Consider the following 25,849-nt stretch of genomic DNA (forward strand, 5'->3'; position numbering starts at 1 on the left):
GGCCGGGCGGCGACAGGTGGGTCAGCGGTGGCGGTATATTGGGCCATCTTTATGTTTCACAGGAAGCGCATCGTTTCGGGGCTTCGTGAACTGCGGGTACTCGGCAAGTATCTTGCATACGTTGAGACCGGCCGAAACGTGTGGATGCCAGATGAGGTGAGGCTGGACTGCAGGCCTAGTACATCGAGAGATGTGACGTTATCCTTTAGGCGCATTTCGCGGACACTCACATCTATGATGAAATGGCTGAGGAAGTCCGCTCTCAGTATGGCAAAGCTGACGTCGGCGATCACAGACACCCATCTGTGCAAGCGTAGGAGTCCGATGTCTTGCGTTATTGACCGGACCCCGTACGACACGATGGCAGTGTTGTTCACTGCGTCGAGCGTGGGTGTGGACTTGCCACGTTGGTGATCTGTGGCTGTGGCGGGAACGATAGACAGCTCGGCTCCGGGGTCGACGAGGAGGCGGGTGCCGTTGTTGCGGTAGACTACCAAGAATAGGCGACTTGCTCGAGGGCCGATGCCGCATGCCGCTGTTAGCAACTGGCATGTGCGTTTTCCGTCCACGAACAAGGCTGAGTGCAGTGACGTGCTTGTTGGCGAAAGCGACGATGGTACCAGCACAACTGCCGCGGCGAGTCTTTAGGTGCGTTGCGAGACTGTGAAGCCTAATGGCTGCGCCGCAGTTGGCGGTCAGAGTTGCCGCCAGTCGTCGTGAGCTTCTCCAGTACACTTGTAAGGTGGTAGACTGTTTCCTCCAGGCAGGAGAGTCGGTCTCCTGGCTCTGACGCTCTCGCAGCCGCGATAGGTAGCTGTGCCGAAGACGAGCAGTCGCATATGTGTTAGCGAGCGCAGCTGGCCGATGGAGACTTATAATGTCCGACCCCTCCAGTACCATGCGCGTCGGATGTGGGATGCGTTGCAAGAACAGCTCGCTCAAAATTGGAAGCTAGCTCTCGTTCGCGGAGGGCTCACCCACTAACTGACGCAACCGGTGCAGCAGTTGTGACGGTCGTTGGTCGCCGAGTTCTTTGGAGAGGAGCTGTTCGAGCCTACCCTGTTGCGATGGCTCGAGGCGCTGCTGGACCGTGCGTTTCAGGTCGTCGTATTGGGTAGCAGAAGGCGTACCCGCTAGCAAGTCGTCCATGACACAGGCGATGTAGGAGGCTGGCACGGCGACGATATGCAGGTACTTTGCTGTCTGTGAAGTGATGCACTGGAGTTGAAAATAGGCCTCTACTTGCATAAACCAAACCCTGGGATTCTTGGGTCAAAGGCTGGGAAGCTGAAGCTTTGCGGCGATGACAGGAGTCATAATCGTGGCGTCGTCTCTGTCAGCAGGAGTAGGAGCAGCGTTGTCCATGGCTGATGTTTGAAAAAAAAAGGAAAGCGTAAATGTCCTGTGTCACCAATTTTTGGTAGCTCGGTTTAGCGGAGGCAAGGAATACATGTTTTGACGGCCTTTATTCAAAAGTATAAGCAGGTTTGCCGAGTGGCAGTGGTGCGTCCCAGTCGGGTAGCCGCTTCGAATCGAGTAGGGCGCAATTACCCCCATGGCGAGGCAAACTGGGTTTTCGGAGCAAGGGGCAATGACCCCCACAGCGGGGACAGTGACGTGGTTGGTCGTCGCTACAGGCGTTATAGAGCGCGATGGTGATTAACTGGTGGGAAGAAAGGGAATATTGCGGCTGAGTGTGAAACTCTCTCTCAAGTCGGATACGCAGGGACGAATTCAAGAAACTCCTCGCTTGTAAGAGCTGTTCGCCGTTTGTCAGTCGCCTTTTCTAATACCTTAAGAACTGGATCGGCACTACTCTCCCGAGCATTTTGTAACAATTCAAAGTTATAACAAATTCTTCAAACCACTAGCTGATAATTTCTAACATTTTGTCTCGTGGGATCTTTTTGCACATTACAATTACTTTTAGCTGACATCTTATAAGAAGCATACTTTTGCCTTTTGGGCACTTACTTATATTACGGTCTATTTCGCAATTCCTTTCTGTTGTGTTGGGTGGCCCTGGCGGCATCAAAATAAACAGACAAATACGTAAATAATGGAAGAGATAAGTAATGTCGACAGCGCGACATGCTGACAATTGCGCCTACGAGCACTTATAGCACAAGAACCTTTTTATATTTATTTATTTATTTATTTATTATTTATATATATATATATATATATATAGTGCCGCCAGCATTGCGGAAAGATAAAGACGACCGACATATCCCAACTGCGTAGCCGCCACACCGCGAGCGTCAAGCAAAGCACCGCAGGGCAACGCTCGGCCGGTGCTGACAGGCCGGCGGCTCGTGCGCGAGTATTGAACGATTGGCACGCGACAGGAGGCGACAAAGAGGAGAACGACGTTCGAAGGAGCGAAGCTCGAGGGACGTTTCTTGTTGTTGTTGAGTGTTCGGTCGGTTTTCGTTGACGGGCACAGGTTTGCCCAGCATAAATCAATTTTTGTAGAAACGGCTGTTGTAACTGTTGGTCACTATATATATATATATATATATATATATATATATATTTATGTGTATTACAAGGCATCATGTAAAGTGACCTTGAACTCGTGGTCATCAGTTATGCTGCCGATTGTGGAGGGAAGGTGGTTCCACGCGACATTTGTTCTAGGAACAAAAGAGTCATTACACAATTTTGTGCGACAAGACGGTAGGCCCACCTTGAAGTGATGATTGGTCCTTAAAGATATGTAATGAAGTGGATGAAACGGAACGTCCTTCAAATCGTTGTTACAATAATAAATTTTCTGAAAAAGGTTAAGGCGAGATGACTTTCGACGCAAGGAAAGGCCAAGCAAATTTAGGGTTTTTTTAATAGATGTGACAATGGAATGACGTGGATAATTCGATAAGAGGAAACGTGCTGCGCGGTTCTGAATGGCTTCAAGAGTTTGAATGAGTGTAGTCTCAGTAGGATCCCATATGGCACATGCGTACTCTAATTTAGAAAGTACCGAAGTTTCGTAAAGTGTTAACTTCAGGGACGATGGAGCATTAAAAAAGTTTTGATGCAGATGCCCAAGCATGTGATTCGCGTTGTTAGTTACATATTCGACACGCGTAAAAGAGTAGAAGAAATGTGAACATCCAGGTATTTATAACTGTCAACCGATGGTAATGAAGCATAATGGAGGGAGTGAGTACGCGGTCAATGATTAGTGCTGTGGCTAGAAACTTGCATACTTTTACATTTAGTTGTATTAAGTGTCATGAGCCATTTACTGCACCATTCAAATACCCTATCTAGATCATGTTGCAGGTTGAGACAATTGGCATGGTTAGTAATTTTCTGCTAAACTACAGTCATCTGAAAGCAGTGGGACAGTTGAGGAAAAAAGGCAAGAAGGAAGATCATTAATATAAATCAAGAAAAGCAGAGGGCCCAGAACGGACCCTTGCAGGACACTAGGTGTTACGGCAGAATTAGGTGAACAAAAGTCATTAGCCGTCACATACTGACTACGGTTAGAGAGAAATTCCTTAATCCATGTAAGTACATTGGGGTCTATGTTAAGTTGATTAAGCTTGAACATAAATAGATCGTGTGAGACGGAGTCAAATACTTTAGCACAATCTAAATAAATGCAATGAGTATCAAAGTCATGATTCGCGTTAACAATTAAGTCGTTGGTAAAACATAGCAACTGCGTTTCGCACGAAACTACTTTACGGAAACCATGCTCATAAATAATGAAGAGGAAATTGGGCTCAAGGAATTCAGTGAGGTGTGAGTATTTTATATTGCCACATGTAGTACCTAGCACGTAGAGGAAGAAGAAGTTCTCGCGCATTGCGGAAGAGAAGAGGTCCCTTCGCGATTGTTTTTCAGTTGGCCTGCAATTAAAGTGTCCTGCCCTTTTTTTATCTGGTCCTGCTGCTTGCGAATCGTGACACTGGTAGAGGAGGCTCGGGGTGAATGTTTGGGACGCCTGTCAACAGCCTCACATCAAGCCCAGGAAGTTTTCCGCGTGTCGAAACGCCCGTTCACCGCGCCAGCCGTCGCCTACTAGGCCTAAGCCCAGAATTTGGATGCCTACCAGGAAGTCTGCCTGTTAACACGAGTGCCCAAGCCATGGCAGACCCAGGCCGTACACAGGTAACTCCTTTGACTCCTCGATCTTCCGTCAGCTTCCACGACAATGCCTACGAGGATGTAGAAAACTGGCTCGAGGAATATACGTGCGCGTAGCCAAGTATAATGAGTGGCATGCTGGACAGAAGCTATCCCATGTGTATTTCTCTCTGGAGGACGGAGCTCGCACGTGGTTCGTAAATCGCGAGGGAATCTGGCCAAATTGGGATGAGTTCCGCCGCCAGTTCCTCCATACGTTCGGGAGCACCGAAAGGCGAGACCACGCGCAGCGTCTTCTCGATTCACGGATTCAAAAGCAGAGTGAAACTGTTGCTATGTTCGCTGAGGAAGTGGCTCGTCTTTGTCGTCGTGCAGACCCCGATATGTCCGAGGCAAAATAACTCAGCCACCTCATGCGCGGCGTAAAGGAGCAGCTGTTTGCCGGTCTTGTGCGGAACCCGCCGACGAGCGTGGATGAATTTATTAATAGACGGCCATAGAGCGCGCGTTACACCTACGCATCCGCCAGTACGATCACCTGACCAGCACTGGACCGGCAAGCGCCGCAGCAGTGATGGTCACAGACGAGGGTTCTTTGTGGCGGCTGATACGCGAAATTGTTCAAGAAGAAATTAAGAAGCTCACTGCCATGCCAAATTAATGCACTGCTGCGTCGATGGCTGAAGTTGTGCGCCAAGAAATAAAGCAAGCGTTTGCAGCTCCCGAGCCAAATTCCCAGACGTGGCAGCCCAGCTACGCAGATGTTGACCATCGACCGCCACCTCCGATGCCGACGCCGCAGTATCACCAGCAGTCAGCACCGGCATCACATTGGTACCATAGGGAACAACCGACGCGACCACCGCTTCGCAGAACCGACATATGGCGCACAGCTGACTACAGGCCCATGTACTTCCACTGTGGGGAAGCAGGCCACGTCTGCCGTCATTGCCCTTATCGCGTCGAAGGGTACCAAGCGTTTACATCCACTGCTTCTCGTCCTGCTTTTGACGGCAGCCGAGCGAACATCGACGTGAATTCCACGAGCTCGCAATGCGATTGTTCCGGTTACCGGTCGCGCTCCCCTTCTCCGGGACATCGTTTTCCAGCTGCAAGACGCAGTTCCACCGACGTGGCCCGCAGGTGATCTCCCAGCCCACGCAGGGGAAACTGAAGGCCGCGACGTCAGGGGGGAAGGCTGATACACGTCGAAGTGCCGAAAATCCCCCATTGCCGTCGAACGAGAAGCCGATACAGCCGGATGATTTGACGACAGACGAGATTGTTTTCGCCGATGTTACTGTATCCATTGACGGCCGGGACGTGACGGCGCTAGTAGACACTGGCGCGGACTTTTCGATCGTAACTGAAAAACTGGCGGACAGACTTCGCAAAGGGAAAATGGAATGGTCAGGGCCGCACATTAGAGGTGATGGAGGCCAGCTGCTGACACCGACTGGCAAGTGTACTGCAGGGGTGAACATAGGAGATTCGTCATTCGTCACAAATTTTGTTATTCTCCCCGACCGCTGCAAATTTATATTCTTAGGTATGGACTTCTTACGCTAGTACGGCATCGTCATCAACATACCAGAAGGTATACTAACCTTTTCTGGGGACGAAAGTGCAGAACCACAACGCATCATAGACGACGTGACCGTACCACCGTTATCTTGCCGTCTTGTTTCCGTCAGGTGCGACACAGAGTACGATGGGGAAGGTATCGCCGAGCAGATAATTACGCTTTTGCTCACTCAAGGTATTGCCACGTCCAGAAGTCTCGTCAAAGTAATGCATGGGGAAACAGAACTACTGCTGACAAACTTCAGCAAGCAACGACGACACATTGCAAAAGGCGCAGCAGTTGCTTACCTGACGAGATTGCGGAATTCGGCGAATGCTTTGCATTGCGACAAGGAGAGCAAGACGCCTCGGCACCGTTACCTGTTCTTGACGTGAGTGCGAGCTTATCACCAGCGGAAAGGCCTTGTGGACCTGCTATACCAGTTTCGGGATTGCTACTCGTCGACATCCAGAGTTGGTCTGACGCCACTGACGAAACACTGGGTTATCACGGAGGAGACAGCGAGACCAATCCGACAAAACCCGTACTGTGTAGCACCAAAAGAACGCGAAGCGATCCGAGAGCAAGTGAAGAAAATGCTCGACGACGACGTTATCCAACCATCAAAAAGCCCGTGGGCATCGCCGGTAGTGACGGTCAAAAAGAAAGACGGCAGCCTACCTATTTGTGTCGACTACCGTAAGCTGAACCGGGTGACAAAGAAAGACGTATACACATTACCGCGTATCAACGATTCTCTCGACAGGCTGAGGCACGCACGCTACTTCTCGTCGATGGACCTCGAAAGTGGCTATTGGGGAATCGAGGTTGACGAGAGAGACAGAGAAAAGACTGCTTTCGTAACGCCTGATGGGCTTTACAAATTTAAGGTCCTGCCTTTCGGCTTATGCTCAACTCCAGCACCTTTTCAGTGACTCATGGATATGGTTCTCTCAGGCCTGAAGTGGTATACATACCTAGTATACTTCGATGACGTCACAGTTTTGTCGTAAATGTTCGAGGAACACCTGAGACGGCTGCTGGCGGTTCTACAAACGGCCCGGCTTAACACTGAAAGCAGAAAAGTGTCATCTTGGTTTCGAGGAACTCCAGTTAGGTCATGTTGTGAGTCATCAAGGCGTCCGCTCTGACCTCGACAAGTTCAGGGCTGTCGCAATGTTTCCAACGCCAACGAATAGGACAGCAGTGAGGTGTTTCCTAGGTCTCTGCTCGTATTACCGAAGATTTATTGCCAATTTTTCACATATAGCTTCACCGTTAACGCGCCTTACACGAGAAGACGTTGCCCTCGTATGGGGCGAAGAAGAACAAGCAGCGTTTAATAATCTGCGACAGCGCCTGCAAACACCTCATGTACTGGCTCACTTTGACGAGGACGCTCCTACCATGATTCATACGCACGCTAGTCTAGGCCTAGGAGCTGTGCTCGTGCAGTGGCAAGACTCAGCCGAGAGAGACATTGCACATGCAAGCAGGACGCTGTCACGTGCCTAGTCTAATTGCTCAACAACAGAAAAGGAATGCCTTGCTGTGGTATGGGCAGTTATGAAGCTTCGCCCGTATCTCTATAGCCGTTCCTTCAGTGTTGTCAGCGATCATCACTCACTTTGCTGGCTGACGAAATTGAAGGATCTGTCCGGTCGACTAGCGCGTTGGAGCGTAAGGCTTCGAGAATTCGATATGACAGTGGTGTACATGTCCGGACGGAAGCACTCCGACGCCGACTGCCTTTCAAGGTAACCGATTGAGCAGGAAGTCAGAGCAGATGACGAAGACATGAATTTTATAGGTGTTCTAGACACGGTCACGATTGCTCGTCAGCAGCGGGACGACAGCGAACTGATTCCGCTTATTGAATTTTTAGAAGGCCGGATTACAAGCGCGCCCAAAACATTTGCAAGAAGCTTGCCATCATTCTGCTTCCGTAATGATGTCCTTTACAAGAAGAACTTCTCCGCAAGCGGAAGCAGCCGCCTGCTTTTCGTCCCAACGTGCCTCCGTCATGAGGTCTTGCAAGCCTGCCACGATGAACCGACATCTGGCCACTTCGGCTACACGCGAACACTGGCCCGAGTCAAAGAGAAATATTACTAGCCAAGGATTGCCACTTTTGTGAAACATTACGTGCGAACTTGCCTCGATTGTCAGCGATGCAAACCACCATATATGAAACCAGCTGGGCTACTACAATCAGTCCCAGTGCCCACGACCCCATTTGCCCAAATCGGGATGGACCTTCTCGGACCATTCCCGACTTCCAATACTGGCAATAAGTGAGTAATAGTTGCCACCGATTACCTGACACGCTATGCACAAACCAAGGCCCTTCCAAGTGGCACCGCAGTCGTAGCAGCGAGATTATTTATAGGAAACGTGGTTCTGAGGCGAGGTGCACCAGCGGTGATAATAACGGACATGTAGCCTAGAAGTGTAGCTCTTACGGCTACACTTCTAAAGACAGTGCTTAGCCTCAGCGGCACGGCCCACCGAAAGACCACAGCCTATCACCCGCAAACGAACGGCCTAACAGAACGCTTGAACAAGATTATCGCCGACGTGCTGAGTATGTACGTAAACGTGGAGCAGAAAAATTGGGATGACATTCTGACGTACATCACGTTCGCGTACAACACTGCTCAACAGGAAACAACGCGAAAAACGCCATTTAGCCTTCTTGATGGCCGTGAAGTGACGACGATGCTCGATGCGATGTTGCCACATGACTGCGGTGATACAGGCACGGGCGCTGAAGCTTTCGCTCAACGTGCTTAAGAAGCGAGACAACTCACCCGCGTCAGGATGGCCCGACGCTCGACGCTAGAATGTACGGCGCCGCTACATCACATATCAGCCAGGCGACAAAGTGTGGGTTTGGATTCCCATTTGCTGGCGAGGGCTTTCAGAAAATCTACTTAGTCGGTACTTTGGTCCGTGCAAGGTTTTGCGGCGCCTCAGCGACCTTAACTATGAGGTTATCCCTGACAGTCCTGCTTCCTCCAGGGAAGCAGGAAGGGTGCCTGTTCGTGGAGCGGAAAAAAGAAAAGCGTGCCTAGGCAGAGCCAGGAGGCAGCCCTTCTATTTGTCCATGGACGATGGTCCACGGTCGAGCTGAGCCTGGTGGATGGAGCCGACTGGCTGGTCAGTTGAGAGGAACCGGGCCTGTCGCACAACGCGGGCCCCGCTGACCGTTGCTGAGCGCTGCTCCTGCGCCCCTGCTCGACCGACGCTTACCGAAGACCGCGGCTACGACCCGTGCACCAACTGTTCCTATGTGCTGGTCCACCACCCGGCCTTACTAATGTCTCCCAGAGAACGCAGCCGGGAGCCGTTCATCGACCGTGCTGGTCGCGACTACCAAGCGTCGCGTTGAGGCCAGCGTTGACAAGGGACCCTGCAGTTCATCCACGGCAGCATCCTCAGCAACGACCCCGACATCTGGGCCGACGCAATTTTTCTCGGTGAACCCGCGTTTGTACGATAATTCTGATTCTGACTTATCGTGTCGTTAATTTGCGAAGTAGTGAAGCGTGCAGAGCAACTCTATAGCTGTGATCAGGCCCTGCTTGTTGATTCTTGCCAGCTATAACGACGTTTTATTCTGAGTGCTCCTGCATGTGCTGTAAATATAGCTTATTCAATCTTATGAGAGTGCGGTGAGAAAAGGTTGCATTTCGTCTGCGAACGGCTCTGTCTAATATTCGCACCAAAGTTGCCCCTGCGTGCACGATATGCTCCCAATAACCTGTCATTACAGTTGGCTCCGCCATTAAAAGCCATCTGCAATGAGACGTACGCTTCTTCCCTTCCTTCCCGTAACATCATTCGTGGAGCTGCGGGGTAATGCAAGACGCAGCTCAGCAGCGGACGTAACCTGGCCGCCATGTCATCTCAAAGAGAGTCTTCAACCACGGCCCCGTCGTCGCCACCGACGGTCATCCTTGCCCAGCCTCGCGAACATGGCATGTTTTCCGGGATTGACAACTGACGTCGATGACTGGTTGCAGAATTACGAACGGCTCAGCGCACAAAATAAGTGGGATAACATGCTTATGCTGGCCAATATAATATTACAATTCTCAAATTAGCGGCTTTACCCAACACCTGAACCGCACGTTGTCACATGCTAGGGATGTATGTTTCCTCCGATCATCGCGACTGGGACAGTGCTCTACCATTTGTAACGTTCACTTACAATACCTCGAGCCACGCCACAGCTGGCTACTCACCCTTCAATCTCTTCCTCGGCTGTGATCCGACTTTGCCTTTCGAGACTTCCTTTCGACCACACTCCACTCGCCGATAGAGTACACTCAGGATGTCCTAGCCACAGCGACCCAAGCACGCCAGATTGCCCGCATTCGCCTTTCTGCTGCACGGACACGCCAGAAGTGCCGTTACGACCAGCGCCATCCCGACGTGGAATACGAACCAGCTGCTCTTGTGCTAGTTTGGTCTCTGACAGAGTACACTCGGGATGTCATAGCCACAGCGACCCAAGCACGCCAGATTGCCCGCATTCGTCTTTCTGCTTCACAGACACGCCAGAAGTGCCGTTACGACCAGCGCCATCATGACGTGGAATACGAACCAGCTGCTCTTGTGCTAGCTTGGTCTCTGACAGAGTACACTCAGGATGTCCTAGCCACAGCGACCCAAGCACGCCAGATTGCCCGCATTCGCCTTTCTGCTGCACGGACACGCCAGAAGTGCCGTTACGACCAGCGCCATCCCGACGTGGAATACGAACCAGCTGCTCTTGTGCTAGTTTGGTCTCTGACAGAGTACACTCGGGATGTCATAGCCACAGCGACCCAAGCACGCCAGATTGCCCGCATTCGTCTTTCTGCTTCACAGACACGCCAGAAGTGCCGTTACGACCAGCGCCATCACGACGTGGAATACGAACCAGCTGCTCTTGTGCTAGTTTGGTCTCTGACAGAGTACACTCGGGATGTCATAGCCACAGCGACCCAAGCACGCCAGATTTCCCGCATTCGTCTTTCTGCTTCACAGACACGCCAGAAGTGCCGTTACGACCAGCGCCATCCCGACGTGGAATACGAACCAGCTGCTCTTGTGCTAGTTTGGTCTCTGACAGAGTACACTCGGGATGTCATAGCCACAGCGACCCAAGCACGCCAGATTGCCCGCATTCGTCTTTCTGCTTCACAGACACGCCAGAAGTGCCGTTACGACCAGCGCCATCACAGCGTGGAATACGAACCAGGTGCTCTTGTGCTAGTTTGGTCTCCAACTTGGCGTGTTGGTCTTTCGGAAAAACTCCTCTCGCGATACTACAGCCCTTACCGCATCCTCCGCCAGGTGAACTTGTTACATATGAAGTGTCTCCACTGGATGCCACCGTGCCTTCACCTCTCTGTGAATCCACGTCAGCCGTCTCAAACCGTACCTTCCTGGGACCAACGAGCCGCACCAACAAGGTGCTTTTTCCGACGGGGGTTATGTCACAATCTTTCATGTGAAAGAAGAAGATGAAGTGGAGACGACAAAGAAGAGTTTAGGTTTTTTTTTCGCTGCTCTACGCATGTTGGCTCAGCCATTAAAAGCCATCTGTATATAGACGCACGCTTCTTCCCTTCCTACCCGTAAGAATATGAATATAGGCTCTGAACGGGAGAGTAGCCACGAGAAAATCGTGGTGCCATGTGCGTCCTCTCGAGGGCTGGCCGAGGTCAACATAGTTGAGCTTCCTTTGAGGATTCGCGTATTCAGCATACCTTGGATCTGAGGTTCCGCGCACTTCTTGTCATTCTCATGATCACCAGCAGAGTACGAAGAGATAGATTGCATTGTACTCTTGTTTTACGGTGAAGCTCCATATGGCTACTCCGGCAAATTTTCTTAGTCCGTGGGTGTACACCATCGCGTTTACAAAGAAAAAATTGTCTCCGGAGCTAGTGTACAAGAGACTCTAGTGTTGTAGGTTCATTAATTAGCATAAGTGTCAAAATATAAGATGGCCCACTGTTCATCCTAGTGCGCTCGTCGCAAGTGCGAAGTACAGTGATTGGTGACCCATTGTTCTCGGCGCGGCGCTCGTTCGCCGCCGCTAGGGGGCGCGCTGCTGTAGCAACCATGTCCGTGTGAAGACCTTACTAAAGGTACACGTATGTCCAATATGTGTCCTATAGAGTGACGTCAGTATCGCCTACCGACCTTATCGGCAATGTTCTTGAGCGAATCTATGGATCGGAGGCGTATCGGCACACGGAAGAGCATCAACGTGACCTTCTAAAACCACAACGGGAACGACTGCGAGAATGGGTGAACCGGCAGCGGTAAGACGCTAAGGCCGATCGTGTGTCCGTCGATGTGTGCCGGCCGATGAAGACCCGCAGCGTGCCCGTCAAGAACGTCCAGCTTCACTGGTCGGTCTTCTTCACAGAGTGGAAACGCCGATGAATTTTTTTAAATTTGACAATACGTCTGACGATGGTAGTGTTCTTTGAGTGAGCAAAGATAGCCTGAGCCTAAAGCCATATCTTATTCTTCCTGAAGTTCTTATACTAGGTCTCACTGAACAATAACCGACGCGGTGTGGTGTCTAAAACACAGGTATGCATTAAGGAAGAACAATGCGGCCACAAATCCTAGTCGTACCGTGCATATTTCTAGCGCTTTTTGGTGGGCTGACCCTGGAGATAATGGAGCCAAAAATTGCGGGACGATATGTGCCCGGGGAGCTGTTCTCCTAATGTTCCATATGTATGTATGTATGTATGTATGTATGTATGTATGTATGTATGTATGTATGTATGTATGTATGTATGTATGTATGTATGTATGTATGTATGTATGTATTCATTAAATATATTATATATTTGAATACATCTTCATAAGAGGTTTTCATTCACCCATATTGCATCTTCCAATGAAGTTAACTTCCCTACAGTGCATAACCAAACGAAGAAAAGCAGGAACAGACGACAAACTGTTCCAAAGTGAGCGTGAATCTTGTCGTCTGTCCTCCAGCCTTAGCGACGCACCGATACTCTTTGCGTTTTCAACGTGTCCTGGCTCTCCGAGAACAATGCCAATCCGAAAGCACAATATACCGGCATTCCCATGCATACTGTTGAAGCTCATGGGAGCGGACAAGATGAGGAAGAAGAAGACGGCGGGCTCCAAAGGCGTGCGCGCTACAAAAAGCAAAAAAGAAAAAGAATGTTGATCCCGTTCGCATCGAACGCAGCTGTCTGGTCTCGTTTCTGCGACATGGTGCCGTGACCAGGATTGCGGCTACTCCTCTTCCGACTGGCCACGGACTACCAGAACGACGGACTGGCCACAGAAGACCGACGAAGAGGAGGCCCGAAGGCGAACCAGCGGCCGCGAGGCGGGACATAGACAGCAAGGAGCGGCACGGACACAGTGGGCGACCAAGACTCAGATGACGGCTCGCCGCTAGAATCTGTAAGCGACCAGCAGTTTACTCAGTCATTCAAGATGAACAGAGAAGTGATTTTGAAAAAGCGAAATACGCTGAGAACACAAATAACCAACTTAGTGAGCGATGCTGAAAAGAAAGTGGACGAAAATCAGGATCCTACAGCGATGTCGCTGATAGCCAGCCAGATCAAAGGTATTGCAGACTCGCTAAAGAAAGCAGGTGAGCAGATGGAGCAATTCATAACACCCGAAACAGCTGACTCTGAGTTGGCGAAAACCAACTGAGTACGAGTTAAAGATAACAAGTGCTCTGCACAGCATCAACGCGTACCTTTCTCGACAAGAAATACGGGAAACAGTGAGGGAGCAACCAAACTTTAATGACGAAGCTAGACAATCGCAGCAAGCAACAATAGTGAAGCTACCAAAGCTAGAAATACTGAAGTTTGAGAGCGCTAAAATGAAATGGCAGAGATTTTGGCGCCAATTTGAAACAGCTGTACATGAAAGAAGCGACTTGAACGAAAATAAGAAATTTACGTACCTTCTGTCCTCATTAAGCGGAGAAGCGGCAGCTGACGTGGAGGGACTGCAGTTTTCGGACAGTAACTATGGGAATGCCATTGATCTACTCAAGCAGAAGTACGGAAAAAATGACGGGCTGGTAGAAATGCACATGAAAGAATTAACTAACTTGAATACAGTAGCAAGCTGCAACGACCATGACGGTTTAAGAAAGCTGTCACAAAAGGTGCAAGTGCACATACGTGGATTGGAATCCTTAGGATTGAAAAGCGAGTCCTATGCATCGATGTTGCTTCCGATCCTGAAAAGAGCTTTGCCAGCGGATCTGTACATTGGATTCCAGTTAAAACAAAGAGAAATGATCAGTAGATCTTCAGCGCAAGATCAGAACGTGGCTTTACGTCAAGAAGATATTCTTAGGCGCTTGATGAAATACATAGATCAGGAAGAGTGCAGAGAGGAATCGTCAACAGAAAGTAGAGAAAGCTACAGCAACAGAACGGAGAGTAAGCAGCAGATAAGAACTGTTAATTTTCAAAGTACAGCTGGAAAGTTTTGCATATTTTGCGAGAACACTACTCATTATACTGATGATTGCGGGAAAAGGATGCCGTATGAAGACAAGAAAATGAAGCTCAAAGAGGCAAACAGATGTTTCCGCTGTACCAGGCCTCGCCATACTGCTAAAATATGTAGAGCAAACATTAGGTGCAAGATATGTCAAAAATTGCATGCGACGTCTATGTGCCGAAGCAAACAAATGACAGCACAGTGTACAGCATCTACTCCTCATGAAATTGAAAATCAGGAAGAGAAAACACCTACTTGCTAGTTTATGAACCTCTCATCAAGTGTTTTTCTGCAGACTGCAGTTGCATTAGCAGAAGGTAGAAGACAGTCATGTTACTGTCGTGTTCTGCTGGATACTGGCAACCAAAGATAATTCATACTGAAAAGCCCATCATTCATGCAGTTGAAGGTACAGAAGAAGCTGAAGTATCCAACGTCACATTGATCATCAATCCGGCACCATCAAACATTACTCAAGTAATCCAGCAACCTTAAATAGAACAGCCGAAAAGCGAAGTCTTGAATCTCCTTGCGAATGCGCTCGGTATCGATGCTGACGACTCCCATCAGGATGACGTCACGGAACAGGAGGCATCGTTGACGAACTCTCTGTGATTTGGCGAAGTGGACACGATGTACGAGGACACGTCCAGCACGCCCGCACCATCTAAGTACACCGAATCACCAGGGCCCCAAACAGTAGTTGAAATAGTCGAGGACTGTTTCCAAGTCATGGATGACGTAATTAAAACTGAAGTGTGCTTGACACAGCCTAGATACACCGAGGTACAAGGAGCTGAAACTGTAGCGAGAATGGTCCACGACTGCTTTCAAGTAATGAACGATGTAACTCAAAGCGAGCCATGCAGGTCCCTTACGATAACTGTAATGCGTGAGAGATTGGCGTCATCCGGGCTCTCTACAGCCGATGCAAACTCGAGATTGTTTGCAAATTCTGACCGTCACAGATGGTACGCGATAATAAGAAGTCTCGAAGAGCCAGGAGGCCATTGGGATCTCTAAAGTCCACATCCGCTGGTTCTGTGCGTTCAGGGAAGTGTCGAATGCCAAATTTCGATTCCTCAGAAGCATGGGTAAAGAGGGGATCGCAACTGTCCGAAGACTCTGACTCACGGCGCCTTCCTTCATTTCCAGGCCTCAACGCAAGAGTTGAAGCAGATGTCAACAGGCCTGATGTTGTCGGCTTAGTCAACAGGCCGGACGTCGTTCGTCTGCGTTCTACCTGTCTCTTACTAGAGCAAGTAACAGGACTTGTTCAAGACACTGTGAACAAAGATTTCGCCAGTGCGAAAGCTAACATTCTAAGCGCAGGCAACCCGCTCAGGACAACTTGCTGCGTATGTAGTGGAAGATGACGACGCAAAGAAAAAGAAAAGGCGTAAAAAAAAGAAACGCTCCCCCCAAAAAAACACGAAAAAAGAAAAAGAAGTATAAGAAGAAAAGGTCATTGAAGTATATTCTGGTGTCAAAGCAAAGCCACATTCCTGTCTCTTCAAAACGAAAGGAAGACTCGTTCGGAGACCTGCACAACATCTTCACACACTTGAAGGTTGCTTCCACTGATGAGAAGAAAACTTTTCGCGTCCGGAAGCTGTTGAAACTCATGGAAGCGGACAAGATGAGAAAGAAGAAGACGGCGGGCTCCAAAGGCGCGCGCGCTGCAAAAAGCAAAAAAGAAAAAGAAGAATGTTGATCCCGTTCCCATCGAACGCAGCTGTCTCGTCTCATTTCTGCGACACATACCACAGTACAGCAGCGGCATATTTACCTCTAGGTAATATAGTGACAAACTATGCTGCAGCCTATTTGAGAGCACGGCACAGCGTCGGAACAGTGAGGGCACATGCTGTGGTATCCTTATCTTCGGTTTGTTATGAAGGAGAGTGATTCACCCCCCTCCACGCCTACGCTCGAAGCCAGCGCGCACCAAGGCGGATGTGCGATGGCAGCGCCGCGCCTCAACCGGGCGGGGCGGCCTGGGAACTTTCACCACCCCTGTACTCGAGCCAAGTAATGAGATGAGAATTTATATTTAATTTGCCTAGCTTGAAGGGTAGTAGTTTGTGACGGAGTTGATCAAACGCTTTCAAGCAACCGAGAAAAATGCAGTCAGCCATTGAAGAACGGTATAAAATTTGGTGAATTTCGTGAGTGAAGGAAAAGAGTTTCACAAGAAGGCGATTTACGAAAACCTTGCTGTGCCAGTGAAAAGAACGAGATGGAGTAAAAAAAGTTAAACGCGATGACAGTATATGTTCGAACATATTACAGGGGATGCTAGTTAGCGAAATGAGGCGGTAGTTGATAGGTAAACGCTCGTTGCAGGACTTGGGGAGTGGAATGGCCTTCCCGCTCTTCCAGTCTGTAGAAAGACAGTTACTGTCGAGTGAATGCCGGACATTTTTTTGGAAGAATGAGGGTTAAGTACAGAGCAGCACTTTTTAAAAACTTTGCATTAATGAGGTCCGTACCAGGGCTAGCTAATATCTTAACAACGTCGATTATTTTAGTTAGGCCAAGTGATTAATAGTTACTCGGTCCTCAGCACACAGGTGATGGGAACATTGGAAGGGGGGATTAGTAGTGGTAACAAAATTATTTCAAAATGTGTTGATAAGAATGGACGGACAGTCGTCGCCCGGTATAAGGTACAAGGCTGATAGTGTCCTAAGCAGAAGGATTGATTACTTACCAAAAATTTTGGGGTCATTGATCAGCATCGAGGTCAGCGTTACGTTTAGGAAGCTATTTTTCGCTAGCTTTAAAGGGACACTAAAGGTTACTATGAAGTCAAGTTAAAGTGATAAAGCAATGCTCTAGAACGTCTAAGGCGTCAATATAATCGCAAACACAGCTTTAGTAACCGAGAAATTGAGGTAAATGTATGACACGATTTGAGACCCCCCAGCGACATTCCGGTACTAGCCCGATGACGAAGGCAATCCTCATCATAATTTATGTCACTAGTACTCAACTACTATTAAAAAGATAAATTCATTAGGTTATAAGACGCAATAAAATGCTACTTGTGTACTTCTGTTCGATTCTAAGAAAAAATAACATTTTGACGTTACCCTTGGTATGGGTGGTCGAAAGGTTTCGTTTTCGCTCGACTCTGCGCGCTCGACTCTGCGCCGCGCGCGCTTTGGAGTTTCAGTTGTTTCGTTATCGCGTCGTGCTGCGCTGGTTCTGCTGGCTCGTGAAACTTGCATTTGGAACAAGCAGCGAGAATGCCACGTCCTTGTGATATCGTAGGATGGGCGAACGGTCCGCGGAACTTGGCCAAGGGCGGTTGCAGCGGCGAATCCAACGTTGCTTATCACTGTGTGCCAACGAGTGAACCTCTCCATTCGAAGTGGTTAAGTCCCGTACCTCTGCCACAGCGCGTTGGCAAAGAGCCGAAAAATCGCATAGTGTGCTCGCTGCACTTTCGTCCAGAGGATTACGAGTTCAACGCCGACTTACTGAAGTCGTGTGGAGTGCCTTTCAAAGCAACGCTTTCCTGTAGCGCTGTTCCGTCGGTCTTGCTGCTTTCTCCGAAGCGCAAGAACAACTGCCCGTCGAAGACGGGGCAGTGGGTGCGGCATTTGGCTTTTCACGAAGGAAAAGCTAGAAATATGCGAATATGTACAGCCATGACATACAGTTGCCGTTTTAGTAGTACGCAACGACTCTGGCAGTTACTAGGGTGGTTGCTTGAGCTAGTTGGTAATTCATGATCAAAAATAACGTACAGCGCTGACTTCCAACAATATTTAATTGCGTTGCCACATCGTGTGTATACATACAAGAAAGGGCATGCGCAGAAAATGAAAGGCAGTCACATGTGGTGTTCTAACAGCAAGTCACTGAACTAAGAGCATGGTCACCAGAAAAATAAAAATAAAATAAAAAACATTACGATTTCTATCTGTTCAGATACGTGACTTCACCAGGGGTCAGCGCGATAAAGGGGGCACTAACGCAAATACTACCAAGTTTTCTGGTGAAATCAGCTTCCACAATTTCCCTGGTGAGCTGTGAGCTGTGTATCGCTAAAACTTCAGTATCTTCAAAGAGGGGCACGCAGTCGCAGTCCCGGCAATGGATGCCCAAGTGGCCTTGTACAGTGCTGTGGACGTTGTTACAGTGCTCTCTTAGTCGATCGTTTAAGCACCTGCCTGTCTGTCCAACATATTTACTGCCGCAAGACAGGGGAATTCGGTAGACTACATTTGTTGCGCACGTCACAAAACGTTTTCTGTGCCCGACAGAGCAACAACTCTGATGCGATTTAGGCGCGTTTACACGCTTACAGAGCCTTGCCAATTTTTCCGGGGCTGAGGACACGACTGTTATTCCTGCACGCTGCCCAATTTTCTTTAGCCTATGGGAGACATCATGCACATATGGTAGCACTGCAAACCTGCGTCTTCCAGCCAGCTGGTTCCCTGATTGAGCGGGCTCATCACGTTTTGTGCGCCTCAGAAGCTGTTCACGTCCTCTGAAGCAGGTCACGTCCATCAGTGCTTAAATTGCTGAAGTCGAGCCCAGCATCGCGAGCCAATGTGTCGTTTTCAGGGTCGTCCATTGCAACAGGCGTCAAAGTTGGCGTCATAAAATAAACCAGCTTATCGTCGCGCGCTTTCCCTTCCGCTAGCCACCATAGTTCGGCTTTCGCGATGCTGTCGGCTCTGCCTTGGCTCTGTTTCTGGCCGCGCGTTTGCGTTTTGCGCAGAAAAGTCGTAGCGCCGTCTGCGCGCGCCGTTTCACTCACCGACGGCTCAACGTCACTATGAGACCATGACGTCACCGCTCCTCGATCGCAGGGCGAGCGATTTGAACTGCGCTAGACGTACGCGTATGCTTCAGAACGCATTTTCTCTTAAAATAAGGCTCTTCTTCGCATGAAACAAGCGTTTCGAGGTTTCTGGGATGGTATTTCAACAGTCCACGCCGACTTAATATTAACCTTTAGTGTCCCTTTAAAGCATCTACCTATGCCTGACTGGCACTGTTGTACACGTTTCAGTGAAATTCTGATGTGGAATACTTGGCGGTGCCAAATGCACGTTTCCTTCTATTAACTAGTCGTTTTAAATTGGCGTTGTACCAGGGTTTTTTTGTATTATAAAATACATTGCACAGGGCCACATATTTGTTACTTCATGCAGATTATTTTTAAATAATTGCCAGTTGTCACCAGCGGAGTGTCCGTCGAAGTTGTCAGGGATCATATAAAGAAATCGGGATAACTCGCGGTTAAAGTTGTCGAAATGAGCTTTATTGTAGTTTGGTATTGTTTTTGTGAGTGCACGAGGCTTTTGAAATAAAACATTCATAATGAATTCTGATGACAAATGATCACTTAGGCGTGGCATTTACAAAATATCAGGCACCAGCTTGGGCCATCATGTCAGTAATAAATCTAAAGTGTCAGCGCGCTATTCGGAAGTTGCGCTCACTTGGTAGACCAATTGTGTTAGGTAGAACAATGAACAAAGCTTAAAAAAATTACTGGTTGCAGCCGAGGGTGAACTACAAGCGGGAGGCACAGATGACCACCATATATAGGTAAAACTCAAATCACCAATCAGAAAAACGGCAGCATTCGGAAAGTTGGTACTAATAAGGCTAAGGACATCATGTAGTTCATTAATAAACTCTAAGAGAATAAGAAGGCGGGCGGTTGCACGCACCAAAATTGAGCCTATAATGGCTCAGTTCGACGCGTTCCCAAACATTCAAGCTGGGAATCAGCATCAATAAGGCGAGATGTTAAAGCCTTCTTTAAAGGCCTAGAGTACACCGCCCTCAATGCGTGTGGCTCGATCACAACGAGGAATTGTGAAGCGCGAAGCATCATTAAAGCTTTCGTGTTCATGGATAATAGGGCGTAAGCAATTTTCGGTCAGGACAATAACGTCTGCTTCTCAACAGTCGATTAAAGAGTCGTAAATATCCCGTTTGTTCAGTACACTGCGCGCATTACAGAGAAATAAATTCGCGTGTGTGAATGATAGAGAGGCACCACGTCCCCCGCGCAGTCCCTTTCAGATGCATTCAGCGATTGTGTACGTTCGCGTGTGTGGCTAGATTTGTAAGTGCGCGTACGCGTACGCAAGGGTTCTCGTCTTCTCGTCTTCTCGTCTCGAAATCCAACGCTGAGTCAAACATGAAGCATTAGCCGTTCATTAGGAGCTTCTTGTACTTTAGCTGCAATGAGCATGGCTGTGGTTGTACTTTGGCGAAATCAAGAAGCGTTTTCCTTATTTGCCACGTCGCATTGCGAAAATCATCAGACATGCAAATGTTCAGTGGTTTCTGTTTGAATCACGATGAGGATACCATTTCCTTTGTTTTAAAATCTTTGAATTTCATGATGACTGGGCGACACTTCAAATCCGTGAACACATCCAAGCGATGAGTGCGTTATACGGCACTGGAAGGCAAATCATCTTCAATGACGGAAGAAATCGCTGCAACTGTGTATTGCTCGGTTTGTTGCTGAGATTCGCGGCTATCAGGAATGTCATGGAAAATGAATTTGTTGCTCCTTGAGTGACCATTATAATCGTTCAGGCGAGACTTAAGTCTATCTTGTCGCAATTTCAGGTGATCAGTAGTACCACAAACATTGGTCAAGTCACTCCTAAATAAGGTTTTGCCTGGTGTTCGTGCAAATGGAGACGTTAGAAAATGTTTGATAATTAGAATTGAATTGCTTCCTGGCTAGACTAATAACATTGACATTAAACTTCAGGTTTGTCTGACCTCGGGCAAGCTTTGTGTTCAACTCTTTAATGTATTTTACCAACTGGAACAGTTGCGCCGTTTGCTCGGCTGTACCTGCGTTATCGATTGACACAGGGGCATTAGATCGAGGGTGAGGGTTTGTCTCGACGTCACCTGATTGAAGCACCAAGAGCGCGGCATCAACCCATCCCGACATAGTCGAAAGAACACTCGGGCATGGGAGCAGCAATAGAAAACGATAGTAAGATCGCTTAGCGTAAAGAGTAGACTGGTTACGCACCTGCGCAGCATAGAATTTGGAACTTTAGCATAGAACTTTAGGCATGATGGCACAATGACAGATTCCATGCCCAACTAATAGGACGGACGAAGCGCCGGAAGTTTAAAGGCCGTATGTCTAAGAGTCTATGACGATCGGATGCCACTTGCAGTTACGAACGACTCTAGCGTAAGAACAATTCTGCAAATACAGACCATGGCCAAAAAAACACAAAAACTTTCTCAATTGACGGCGTTGTACCGGATGCTCTCGTCATCGCGCGCGCTCGCAATCGGCGCCGGCACAAACGTATTTGAAGTGGTGGCCAACGGAGTTGTGTTTCTGCAGGAGATCGAGGACATCCACGTGGGGCTCTTTCTCGATCCTACTTCTGCGGATGAGGCCAGGCAACTCGAGAAGCTGTACAGGGACCTCCCGATGCCAAGTCGTTCCGGCTACTACGTGAACCGTCTGCTGCCCATTGGAATGGCGCCGGGCTCGTCGCATCTGTTGGAATGGCACTCGCGCTGCCTCGAAGACGACTTGCTGGGCGCAGCCAAGGACGCGTACACTAGTCGTCGCCTGTGCGTGTCGCCTGCGCTGGTGTCACAGCCGCTGTTCTACACCGGCACCGAGAGCTTCGTAAATTTCCCGACACTGGGATTCCTGTTGGCCGAGCCGTACGCAGACGTCCTGTTCCGGGCGTTGCGAAAGGCGCCCTCTGGCACAGAGACGGCGCGCCGGTTTGCGGCAACCATGGCTTGCCTCCGGCGCCAGCTGGAGTCCCTGAGCAACACGAGCATGTCGGGCGACGCCAAGTCAGCAGCGCTGTTCCGCCATGCCGGGGCGCTGCAGTTGGCGCACGACGCGGTCGAAAACTCGGGCGGGTTCTCCGGCGGCGACGTGGAGCGACGCGCGTTTTTCGAGCGCCACTGCTGGCTCTGGTGCTCCGAGCTGCTGAGTGGCGCGCGGTCGCCGTCCACCTACCAGCTGGACGCCAAGGGCGTGTGCAACATTGCCGTGCGAAATGTGCTCGCCTTCTACCGCGCCTTCCGCTGTTACCCGGAGGACTACATGGGTAGCGTCGAGGTGTGCGCCGTCTTCGGAGTCCCGCCGTACAAGGAGTGACCTGCGCGGTGAAGAACTTTCTTTCGCTCACGAGTTCACGTGCTCAGACACGTGAACAGTGAGAACTCGATGACCATGTGCGCTTACACGAAGTGCTCGGTTCACATACCAAGCCAGTTTCGCTTAGAGTACGAAACAAGGAGCCCTAAGACACTGTCTCGTTGTTTGACAGTGGATATATTAAAATGATATATGCCCACGTTTAAACATAGTGAGAAAATTTATCCGCTCTTCAGCCTATAAGCAAGGTTGTTTCTTATTTAGAACTACTAGCTGCAGGAGTAGTGAAATCGAGGGCTGCGCATTAGTTGTCAGCCGAAAGCAACGAGACCTCGTCAGTTACGCACGTTATTGAGTGTTGCCTACTCAGTCATATGTGAACGAGGCGTGCAGTGCCGGTGAACGTAGGGTGCTTGTCTTTGAGCCCCTTTCAGCCATTCTCTTCTATGATGGCCAATGAGGGCGTGGAACACCCACTTCGACCGGCGGTGCATTCCCAACATCAACTGCATGTAGGGTTAGCGGTCTCCACGATTTAATTTATGTTGCACGCGAAAGAAAACGCACGGTATTGAAACACATGTAGGCAGATGTAGGCACGGCATAACAGACTTGTGCAAGTTACAGAAAAAAGAAGTAACCGATTACAATTGCTAATACTTCGTCCAAAAATGCTATTGATTAGGGTTATGAAGTACTGCTCCACTAATGCAATTCAGGAATTACTCAATAGTAATCGACCACTTCTGTGCTACTTTCCTACGAACGTTAACCTTACATACGTAGATACAGTAAACAGAACGAGCTGGCATGATACTTTCAGTGCGTCCATCTGCAGCCTTTCATGCAGTTTATGAGAGCTAGCAACTAGACTACGAAAATTCCTCGGTCATCGTTCCTTGTTTTTCTTGTGGAGACATAAGCAGAATGAAACAGACAACGGGAAACGTGCAGGTTAGCGAGTTCTCTCAATGTGCGCGCTGGGCGGTATGACGTGTCGTAACGTGCATAGACCTTCGCCACACGATTTCTGCTACTCAGCATCACTGTCCTCTATGAAGCGCAGCCCTTGATTGTTGCTGGGACTTGGAAAAGACGGTTCCAGGTGGGCTAACGAAAAGCTGAGAAACTCACTCGTGTGTGATCTCCTGGCATTAATGCCCTAAGTGGCCTTTCCTACTGAGACATGCCAGCACCGTTTCAATTCATCGGCCAGCATCTGATGGAGGGTTAAGGTGAGCAAACGACTCATGAGCGCCGGGCTTACCTGGCTGCACGTACACATTTGCGAGGCGAGGATGCTGCGCGGCAGGATCTCGGGCGTTACGCTGTATTTTTCGCCAAGTTCAGGTTCTCAAAGTTGCGTCGCTTGTTACAGCTCGTGTCATCAATAAAGTAACTGGTTTCATGCGATTGGTTACTGAAAAGAATGATTGAATTAAAATGATCATTACCTAGCAAACAAAGAAATCGTTACATTACAAGATTACCAAGAAATGTTATTGATTACAAGTAAGTGATTACATGTAATTCCTTACGTAAAAATTGCTGCGGAAAAATGTTACCTTTGGACCTATTGCTCGAACTACTGCTGTCATCCTGCATAGTTTAAATTACAGCGTAGACGTGCATCTTGCGTATGGTGCTCGCTACTGCGACGACGGGAGTGACAACTCTCAAGGTGGAGTGAAAGGCTGCGGTAAAGACACCTTATGCGGAAGTTGGGACAAGAAAGACAGCTTACGCATCACCGAGTCAATGACAGCGCTGAGCAGCTTCACTGCGATTTACCCCTTCAGTGACTTTGCCACAACATTCAGGAGTGCGTACGTAAATCCAAAGAGGTTTTTAACCTCACTGTGTAAATCGAACGTTCATTGTTTTGTCTGCACTGCTGTTGTTGGCTGGCGACGATTGATTAAACACGAGGAAGAAGAAACACACAAGCGTACTCTTGCGTTACAAGCACGAACAAGTGTTCGCCGCGTCAGGCGTGTGCAAGCGCCTGTGCCGCTAACAAGCGCACTTCACCGTTGTCGTCTTTTGGGACAACACGTCAGTCCTACCTCCCTAAGACAGTCTCCATAGATAGCTGCTTAACCTCTGGTGGCCGCAGTAGTCGGGTGGTTGCAGCTTTGGACGTCGAGATCGGTGGTTGAGAGGAGATCGTGCCTTGCGTATGACGTAAGCCTGGAACCAGCGGAACTCGACGGCGTATGGTGTGTCAGAGAAGTCGTCTGCTATGCTTCAGTCTGTCGACAGTTGTGTTGCTGGCCTGGTCTGGCCTGCTAATGTGGTTCAAGTGACGGCGAACATGTCTGTGGGCGCATTTGGCAAGTAATCTATAGCTTGGCTTTGCAAAAAACCGCCGGATAATCACTATCTATCCTATTGAGAAGTGACGGGATGGCTGTAGTGTTTCATGACGTTCCTTGACTTGAGAAGATCAAAAGGACACAAAAGTTCTCGCCAAAACATGAGCCTCGCAGGTGTCATTCCTGTAGCTGTGTGAACGGTGCTGCCGATACAGGAATCTCGCAAGTCGGCACTCTACAGCCCAAGTGGTGTCCGTCGGGAGTGCTCTTTTCAGTTCTGCCATAAAGCGCTCTGCCTAGCCCTTTGTTGCAGTATGGTCTCGCCGCCTAAGCATAGTGATAAACTTTCTCGGCTCTTCAGCCTCTAAGCAAGGTTGTTTCTGATTTCGAACGAATAGCTGTAAGGGTAGTGAAATCAAGGGCTGTCTTTTAGGTGTCAGCCGAAGGCGATGTGCGCCGAGCTGCGTCGATACGTACAAATTATGCATTGCAGTTCAGTTACATTAGTCTGGGTGACCCGACATGTAGCAGCTGCATCTAGCAGTTTCATGCTGGATGTAGCTGGATCTGGTTAATTCAAGCAGATTAGGTGACTATTTTTCACGAGCGCGTTTCAAGGGGATGCCAATAAACCATCATTATCATCATCAGCAGCAACGCAACGTACCACTGGGATGTGACGTGCTCCACGTAGTCTGAATACCCGTGTGTACTCTTTGGTCCGCGTTATGACGCCTCCTAGCAAAGTGCGAACCGCTGCTGAAGAAGCGTAGAGCTACGCGCACGGCTGCAACCAGGCAACATCGGGCTCGGCAGACTGCTGTGCAGAGAGCACGACGAGTCGCAGCACAAGCCATAGCTCGCCGTCGACGCCAGGCGGACAGTTCATATCGTTCTCGTAAAAATGATGCGAAGATACTTCACTCACCGCGAAAACGCTGTAGTGCGTGGTGCCTATGGAACCGCTCTTCCAGATTACGCTGTGACTGTGCGGCGTGTGTCGCGCAGGCCTTTGACTTTTTTTACGGAGTGGGCCGCTCGCTTGCTCGTATTCTCTTCCCAGCGGCGCCCCGCACGCAGAGGACCAGCGTTTTTGCGAAACCAACATGGCCACCACCCGCACGAACACCGGCATATCGTCGGTGCATTGTTCTCAACGGCGCCGGCCGCTGTCGCAAGACCGAAAATCCGTCGATTTGT

The 25,849-nt window shown here is 49.3% G+C and overlaps 1 protein-coding gene across 1 annotated transcript in view; it reads left to right on the forward strand.

Annotated features, from left to right (window-relative positions):
• Positions 1-23,790, forward strand: part of LOC129384866 (uncharacterized) — a 78,575-nt gene extending 54,785 nt beyond the window's left edge. Inside the window, exon 4 of the mRNA XM_055070450.2 lies at positions 21,555-23,790. Within this exon, the coding sequence (XP_054926425.2) occupies positions 21,555-22,334 (780 nt within the window). The 3' untranslated portion in view covers positions 22,335-23,790. The remainder of the gene's footprint in view (positions 1-21,554) is intronic.
• The last annotated feature ends 2,059 nt before the right edge of the window (positions 23,791-25,849 follow it).

Source organism: Dermacentor andersoni, chromosome 4, assembly GCF_023375885.2.
Source record: "Dermacentor andersoni chromosome 4, qqDerAnde1_hic_scaffold, whole genome shotgun sequence".
Taxonomy (NCBI): domain Eukaryota; kingdom Metazoa; phylum Arthropoda; class Arachnida; order Ixodida; family Ixodidae; genus Dermacentor; species Dermacentor andersoni.